This window comes from Xiphophorus couchianus, chromosome 3 (assembly GCF_001444195.1).
Source record: "Xiphophorus couchianus chromosome 3, X_couchianus-1.0, whole genome shotgun sequence".
NCBI lineage: Eukaryota > Metazoa > Chordata > Actinopteri > Cyprinodontiformes > Poeciliidae > Xiphophorus > Xiphophorus couchianus.
The window spans coordinates 14,114,003-14,122,484 of record NC_040230.1 but is presented as its reverse complement, the minus strand read 5'-3'; the positions used below and the strand labels follow the sequence as shown (position 1 = coordinate 14,122,484).

The window sequence follows — 8,482 nt, the reverse complement described above, 5'->3', positions numbered from 1 at the left end:
TTTTAGGGCGGAGAGCTGCCGCCGCATTCATGAGGCGGGTCTGCGGCTAAACTAAAGGCTTTCATTGGAGTCCTCTCGCTGTTAAACCCGTCTGCTCGCACTTGGTTGGTCCACCACCAGGAAGAAGTTGTTCGGGATTGAAGCCGTCGTCATCGCCCTCAGTGCTCTCCACTTTATTCCCACCGCGGAGAGTGTGCGGCTCCGCTCATAGAGCAATGCGATGATAAAAACCGCATATGCGGTAAGGCTACACACCTACCAGGCAGGGAAATATCCACGAAACAACCTCACTCCGTTTTCTCCTCACACCGCAGCCTTATCCACTACTCACATCGGAACCTGAAGGTGAGACATTTAATTACCTTTACCCTAATCCAACTCGTAAGTAGCCGGGGCAATAACCTTTAACGTCTCATATTTCAGCGTAGCTGGCTAACCTCGCTTGCTTAGTAAATGTGAGCTCAGAGCCTAAACATGAAACATTAAGGCGACTGGCGACGTTCATATTGGTTTAAAAATGCCCTCTGTTTCATCTTAGAAACTCGACCTATATATTAATAGGCTGTAGCCACGCTGATTTATTTTCCTAATATATGAATAAAATAATTTACGAGTGAAAATGGATGATTTTGTCAATTACAAGCTAGAGATGTTTCACGTCTTCCACCCAAGGTGTGGTTCTCTTCCTTAATTTTGTGTCTCAGTTCTGAATTATGCCGGTTATTTTTAGGCTCCACGCCGCATCCGTGTGTCTCTGCAGCCCGGCCTGTGTCTTTATTTCAGCCGCTGGCTTCAGCATGTCACCTTTTCTCAGTGTCTGCTTTAAAAGAAAAAAAAAGCAAAAGTCGCCACTTCGCATCAAAGCTGAGAGAGGGAAAAAAGGCGTTTCCAGCACCTTTAAATATACATGAACAACCTAATAATTACACACCCGCAGGAAGACAGAGAGAGGGAGAGAGAGGAGGTGGACCCCGCAGTGGATGACCTCAGTTCAAACTCAGGGGGTATTGTCTGTGGGCTGCTTTATTATGGGGTGTTGCTATGGAGGAGAGCAGTCAGGTTTTTGGCAACTCCAGCTGCTGCAGGAGTTTAGCTGTTCAGTCCACGCTGTACTGCGACAGCCTGAGGTCTCCGTCTGTGTGTGAGTGTCCTTTAGGAGGAGGATACTTGCAGCTATATGGCAGATAATGCAAAGTCCTCCACTGTGATTGCTGAGAGAGCACTGATTTGTATTCAGATTATTTAGTGACTCACTTAGGCAGTGCCTTTTCACTTATGATGTCATCAGTGGCTTTGTTTCATTTCCTTATCAAGATATGTTTCTAACAGGCATGGACTGGTAGGAAATTCACACCGCCTGTTATGATAACCTTGGTTAGAAATAAAATTGTAAAAAAAAACAAGATAGCAATTCATGATATTATCTAGTTGCTTTTATTTAAAACAAAAAAAGCAAGACTTATTCTTAATGTTGCCATTACTCATTAAAATATTGATTGTTACAGTTATGCATTTATTTTAGTGTTATTTTTATTCAAACACCACAAGCAAAAATCATAAACAAGGCGTGGGCTGGGATGACATTATTACTGTATGATAACCTTGTATAAAAATACTACGGTATAACAGTTTTCACACAAAGGTGTAAGACAACATGACATTTTTTTATTCTTTCTTTAATAAAAAGGAACAATTACTCTTGCTGCTATATATAATAAACATAAACATCGCAGTTAAGATAGGTTATCTGTTATGTTTATTATTTGATAAACTGCCTAAAGCAAAAAATAAAAATACCGACAGTATATTTATGAGTTTTAGTTTAAGAGAATGCTAATAGAGTAATACAAGCATATGATGCTAGCTGGTTATCAGTCTAGATGTCTGTTTGAGTGGCCAAATCACTGTCACCTGCTGAGCAGATATGTTCCTGTGTTAAATGTAATGGGTTTCCATGCCACGACTGCCCACAAGTTTTGCTATCAGAAATATTTCCAAGCTGCCAAATTTGTGTTTTAGTAGGTGAGGGAAACTTATTGAAAACTTAGTTCAGCCAGCTGACTGACCATGTGCAGCTGGAGAAAACCTCTAATCAAAACAGCTTCACTCAGAGATCAAAATAATTTTTCCCTTGATCAGTTCTATCAGAACCGGAAAACATATATTTTTTTCCCTCTGTTTGTTGTCTGCATCTAAATTAGGATTTATAAATACAGTAGCATAATTTGATTCTCTTTGTTTAATAAAATAAAGTCAAATTAAGATATGGACCATACTTTAATGCATACGTGCTGCCTGTCTTGTAATTCAGTGTCAGTTAGATTCAAACCTGTTCTTATCGAACAAGCTCCAGCACATGTTTTTGTAAATCTTTTATGTGTTAGCAATAAAAAAAAAAAACTGAATTAAAAATCATCTGGTCATACGTCAAAGAAAGCTGGAAGTTCATAATCAGTGCAACTTCATGTATTAATAGGATTAAAAAATACCATGAAAGAGTTGCACCAAAAAGCTAAATAACAACCAGAATCTGCCATTTTTAATCCTGTTTAGCCCAAAAGGGTGACGGATTGGTCATTGTCATTGTCATTTAAAAATCTGTACTTAAGCTAAGTACTAACAGCCCATGCTAACAATAACACTCCTTGTTGTGGATGTTGTTATTGAAGGATGACTTGAAGTTGGCTGTCAGGGAGATGTGTCAAGAAGAAATTAGAGGAACCACAAAGGATGCACAAACCTATTTGAATAGAAACATTTTAAATATGCTTCTTTAAAAGAAATATTTTAATAAGAATGATGGGTGACTCGTTTGTTTTCCACACCATAAGTCTCTTGGTTTTTTGTGACAAGAACTATTCTTCCTTGTAAGCTAGAAAGGTATAGTAGCTGTTTTTCAGCCATCTGACCTTCAGTGAACAGCAACAGGTAGAGGAGAGTTCAGTAGTTTCTAACAATAATTTTGTTAAAGGGTTTTTAAAGAAACCTTTGACGTATATAATAATACAGCCTATAAACTGACTGAGAGCATTTCTTATTACTTCATAGCTCCATACTGACTGTCTGGGTGGTGCCAGCTCTTTTGTGGACATGTTTGCTCCACGCCCAGTGCTGAATTGGAGTTACGGGTATGGGTTGGGAGTAGAAGTATAAAGACGCGACGGAAAAGAGTCGTACTGAGGCACATAGTAGGAATCAGGCCTGATGACATACCTGCAGAGGCACAGAGATGCCATATTACCTAGCACATTCCTTGTACAAATTTGGACATTAAGCTGCCTGTTGGATCAAAGATGAGGTTTGTCTCATTGCTGTCTTTTGTAGTCCTTGTTTCTCCTTGTTCCTTTGAAGCGTGGTTATCCTCATGGTTTATCCCTTTCAGATCAAATTTAGTAGATTCTGATAGAAATTTCAAAAGTATTTCAGGATACCGGCCAGTAATATAGATCTATAGCACCAGTTCCTGAACGTTTCAGCTTCTGACCTACAAGGAAAACAGACTCGTGACCCAGATTATTGGTTGAGTATGCAAGTATTTTTCACTAAGTCAATAAACAGGGGGTACAGTGACAATCAGCGGCAACAGCAAATGAATTACTTTTATACATTTTTTAAGTACCTTTTTTTTTATATATTTCTTCATAAGCATGTTTTCCAATGATCCTTTTTGTTATTTCACTTCTCCAGATCTTAAGCTGGCCTACTTGTTTTATCATTTTTTTATGACCTCTTTTGCATATTGACTGCTGGGAGAGATTCCAGGAGCCTGTGATGTTCACTTAAAATATTATATTTTCTGTCCCCAAAGCTTTAACTCCTAAACTCACCCAGTTTTGCATGATAAAGTCTACATTGTCTGCTCTTTCATCTATTATAAGAAGCTTTCCCATTGAACTAATGCTTTGTAGTTGTTGGAATAAATTTAGAAACATCCTGTTGTTGTGCTGCAGTCAGTCTGACTCTGGATCGTCTTCATGTGTCAAAGCTGTAACCACTTTTAGCAACTGTCACCTCCTGTCTCCCAGGACCACCAGCCCTTAAGGCGATTCAGCGTTTTGCCTTTCCAGTATAGCCTTCCATGCATTCCTTTCTAGGGTTTTATCTCTGCTGGGTTCAATGGGTTGTAGTGGAAGGAGGTGCTTTAAACTGGGAGTTTGATTTGTTTTTAACTTTCTCCTCACCATCCCTCCCCCAGCTTTCCTGTCATGTCAGTTTACTCGGTCGATTGATGTGTCTCGCTGTTTCTCCAAGCCTCCTTGCCTCCCTTCTTCCCTCTCCATCCGCAAATCTCCCAGTTTCTCTTCCATTTTCGTCTTCCTCTTGATTTCCCGCATCTCCCATTTAGGCCATCTTCTGTCCAGCCTCGGGTTTAAATGGGCTGCATGTTACGTGCATGCTACCGCAGCTCTTTCTGCACACGTGAGTGCTGAAGCGTGTGATCTCTTGACACAGAATCCCATCAGCGTCTCCGTCCGCTGAACGAAATAGTTTTTAATCTCACTTCTCGTTTCTCGTTTTCTCACAGTGCCAGCAGTACCATGTCCAGGCCAACGGGGGGCGTCGCCAATGATGTCACCCGCTTCCTGTCATCAGGCGTGGGGACGAGTTCTCCCACCGCCAGCTCCTCGATGTTCTCCGCCGCCAGCCAGGCCGACTGGGCTGCCAAGAGGCTGGTGTGGGTGCCGTCGGAGAAGCATGGCTTTGAGGTGAGCTGTCATGGGAACACTCCGACTCCTCAGCCTGTTCTGTTTACCTGAAACATTAAATTTAATCCACGAGCATCATCTGGACCCTGACTCACTGTCTCATTTATTGCATCACCTCTTCAGGTGTTAAAACACGCAGGCCGCTGTGACAGTAAGCCATCATTTCAGGGCTCAGAGCCATTTTTATCTTTTTACAACTTGTCCCAACATTCTTTCTTTTCACTGTCTTAAATTTAATCGTCTTGTAAATTATTTGCCCCAAGTCTGTTCCCTCGACTTACAGGTGTGTCAGACAGGTGACGTAAAGAAACACAGGGTGTGTGTGTGCTTTTGTCTTTATGGTAGGAGCTCTTTAATCCCCGTGACAATGCTCTAGTTTCTACTTCATTCATTATTATTCATATTTTTTCATTCTTTACTGGCACATTAACTATTACATGCACTCAAAAGGCTCTTGATATAAAATTAATGTTTTTCAGTTTCATCAGCATTCATTTGAGGATCTCAGAGAGCATATTTTAGGTTGTGACTCATGAATTCAATGCCCCGTCTCTGAGTGTCCTTCTCTCTGCTGGACTGGTTTCATAAAAAGCTCTATGAATAGAACAATACGCTCCTTCAGCTTCGTGATGTTAAGGAGGCCGGTGCAGACACTGACTTCATTTTACAGTCACGTTCTCAGTGATAAAAAAAACAACAAATTACCACACATACTTAGAGGAAAACTCAGAAACATGCACGTCATCATGTAGTTTCATAGTCTTGGCATGCACTTTTCTACCATGCTTTAGAGACACTGACTCATATTTATATGCCTTGTGCATTTCAAGTAGCAGAGACAGCAAAGCAATGGTCCTAAGACAGATTCACAGCAAGATCAGAAACAAGAAGAAGGCCCCTCTGCTCTGCAATTGTCCATTGTATCACAAGGAAATGTAGCTGTAATATGCACACAGTGGCTACTTTATCGGGTTCTACTGATCAGCTGCTTGGCAAAACAAATACTGCATCACTCGGCATCATCTCAGTGCATTTAAGTGTCTTGAAGTGATGAAGACGACTTGTTGAAGTTCAATCGACCATGAGAAAGTAACCATGACTGAATGTGACTAAGGCTGAAACAGGAATTAATCATGATGGATCAATTGTTGAAATAATCATTAACTAATTTAGTAATCGAGTAATCACTAACTAGAGCATACAGACTAAAACATGCAATTTGCTAAAATAACAACACACCCAGAGAAGTAATCAAGCCAAATATATACAAATAAATATTTTCTACCTAGAACTTCTCACGTTCCAGGTGATGCATAGTTTTAGCATCACCTGGTTCAAATTCTGTAAAAAATGTCCTTTTAGGTACATTTTACTATTAAATTACTAATTGCTTGATAAAAGAAATAGTCAACTGATGAGCCCTACACTGTATTTATGTTAAGTCAAGTATCTTTATACATGTTGACATTAGAAGTATTTTTTTAGCTGCACATTATCCTTTTGTACAAATGATTGAAAATTGATAATGTTGTTTTAAAACTGTAACATCGTCCCAATTTGCAGCTGCATGATGCTGTCATGTCAGTACTGACCAGAATGTCTCAATGGCGTTTGTTGAATCTATACCATGACGAATTAAGGCAGCTCTGTTGTCAAAAAGTTCTAGTTGGTGTACCTAATAAAGTGGTTGTTGCATATAGGTTCTTATGTTCTGTGAAGATGAAGATTAGAGTGGATTGGATCCCTTTAGGGAAATGTCATAGTATAATCTCATTTTATCATTTCCATATTTGTTAAGGTTTGAAAAAAATTAAACCTGAGCTTGAAAAAATTTTTATATTCCCAAACTCCGATTTTTTTTTATTTTCTAAGAGATAAAAATGTAAGTTTCAAAAGAATAAGTTGGTTTTTACACTGATTTATATTTTGATGACATCTTTCATCTGTAATTTGTCACATCCACACTTTCAGCTCATTTATAATTTTGGTTTTGAGTTACAGAGTTGCACAGTGGGAGCACTGTTGCCTTACAAGAAGGTCCTTGGTTCAAATCCTGGCATTCTCCCTGTGCATGTGTGGGTTCTCTCTGGGTACTCCAGCATCCTATCACAGTTTAAAAAACATGACTGTTTGGTTATTGGGGCCTCTAGTGCTTAGATGTATGTGCATGGTTTTCTTGTCCTGAATGTCTGTGTTGCCTTGTGATGGACTGGCGACCTGTCCAGGGTGAACCCCGCCTCTCACCCAAATATATTGTTTTAGATACCAAACAAGACAATAATAATTGTATTTTTTAAAAATATTGTTGCCACATATCACAAACAGTGATTTAAACAGTTGAATGCTTTGCAGATCATAATTATGACCAAACTCAACATGGTAAATGTTTCTCAAATTTGTCTAAATTGTGATGATTTGAGATAAATATATAGGAACCTTTATTACAGTTTCTTTTATAATTCATGTACATTTTGTCTTTATGTTCTAACTAAAACATCTTTTAGCTTATATTTTATCCAAAGCTGAATGACATAAATACAAGTTGCTAAACACTTTAAACTTACTACAAATTCACTGTCGTGTGATGTTTTAGGTGTCTCACATTACAATTAGCCATCATCTAATAACCCATCAGGAAAACATGATATTTCGATATTATTGGTGAATAATATCACCGATAACATCAATTTTATCAAATCAAATCAAAATATGCAATTTACTTACTTTTCTTCTTGCACTTACTTTTCAACAGAGATTTTGATATGGGATTTGAAATGGAAAAAATGTGTAAAGTTACAAATCATTCAGAAATGAACCATACTCTGGTGTTCTTGAGTGTTCTTTATTAATAGATTTTTGTGAAAATTTGAAATTTGAATCACAAACACTAATTGCTCCCATTACCTTTGTCAAATCTATGAAACATAACCAAAGGCAGCACAGTTTAGCAGTATTTTAGCTCAGACCGAGGGATTTCCATAGATGAAGCAGCTCTTCAGTCCTGTTTGGGCTTTGCTGAATTTCATAAAGGCATTGCTTTTGGAAACTAATAATCCTTTGTAAATAACTTTACTTTTAATATGATGTATCATCTTTATTTTTGGGCTTTCAAGTGAAACTATTAAGTTTGCTGTCACAGGCAGATAGAAGAGCTGGAAGGTACAAAAAAACTACTAAAATCCCCCCAAAATGTTGGAATATGTCCAGAAAGCCTAAAGAACTACTGATAATACCACCTTTATAATGTTAAAACAGAAAATCGCTCGGTGGAAGAAAAATATAAAGAAACGGTTTAAAGTAACTTTTGCACTCATCATCTTTGCTCTTATTTTCTACTTAATCTTTTCCAGTCGGCCAGCATTCGGGAGGAGCGCGGTGACGAGGTGGAGGTGGAGCTCACAGACAGCCAGAGGAAGCTGACTCTGTCCAGGGAGGAGGTGCAGCGCATGAACCCGCCGCGCTTCAGTAAGGTGGAGGACATGGCCGACCTCACCTGCCTCAACGAGGCCTCTGTGCTGCACAACCTCAGAGAGCGATACTACTCGGGCCTGATCTACGTGAGTGCATGAATGCTGCTCTGTGACGATTACATCTGATGCACTGGAGCCAGTGACTGTAACCGATGCGACCAGAGAGGAGCAGTAAGGAGTCGGCTTACAGAGACGTTAGGCACAGTAACAGGGATGTCCTCAGTCTCTGTTCCATAACAGTGGCCAAAATGTAGTTAGGAGATATGGGAGATGCAACAAGCCATTCATAAAATATGCATTAAGACA

The 8,482-nt window shown here is 39.3% G+C and overlaps 1 protein-coding gene across 5 annotated transcripts in view; it reads left to right on the top strand.

Annotated features, from left to right (window-relative positions):
* The first annotated feature begins 65 nt into the window (after positions 1–65).
* myh14 (myosin, heavy chain 14, non-muscle) overlaps positions 66–8,482 on the top strand; it is a 39,119-nt gene continuing 30,702 nt past the window's right edge. For 3 of the 5 annotated variants that reach the window (XM_028011195.1, XM_028011203.1, XM_028011213.1), the window contains exons 1-3: positions 67–345; positions 4,526–4,706; positions 8,057–8,263. In XM_028011195.1, the coding sequence (XP_027866996.1) occupies positions 4,539–4,706; positions 8,057–8,263 (375 nt within the window). In that variant the 5' untranslated portion in view covers positions 67–345; positions 4,526–4,538. Of the gene's footprint in view, positions 346–4,525; positions 4,707–8,056; positions 8,264–8,482 lie in introns of all 5 variants that reach the window. The other 2 variants (XM_028011187.1, XM_028011179.1) reach the window with 1 other exon arrangement.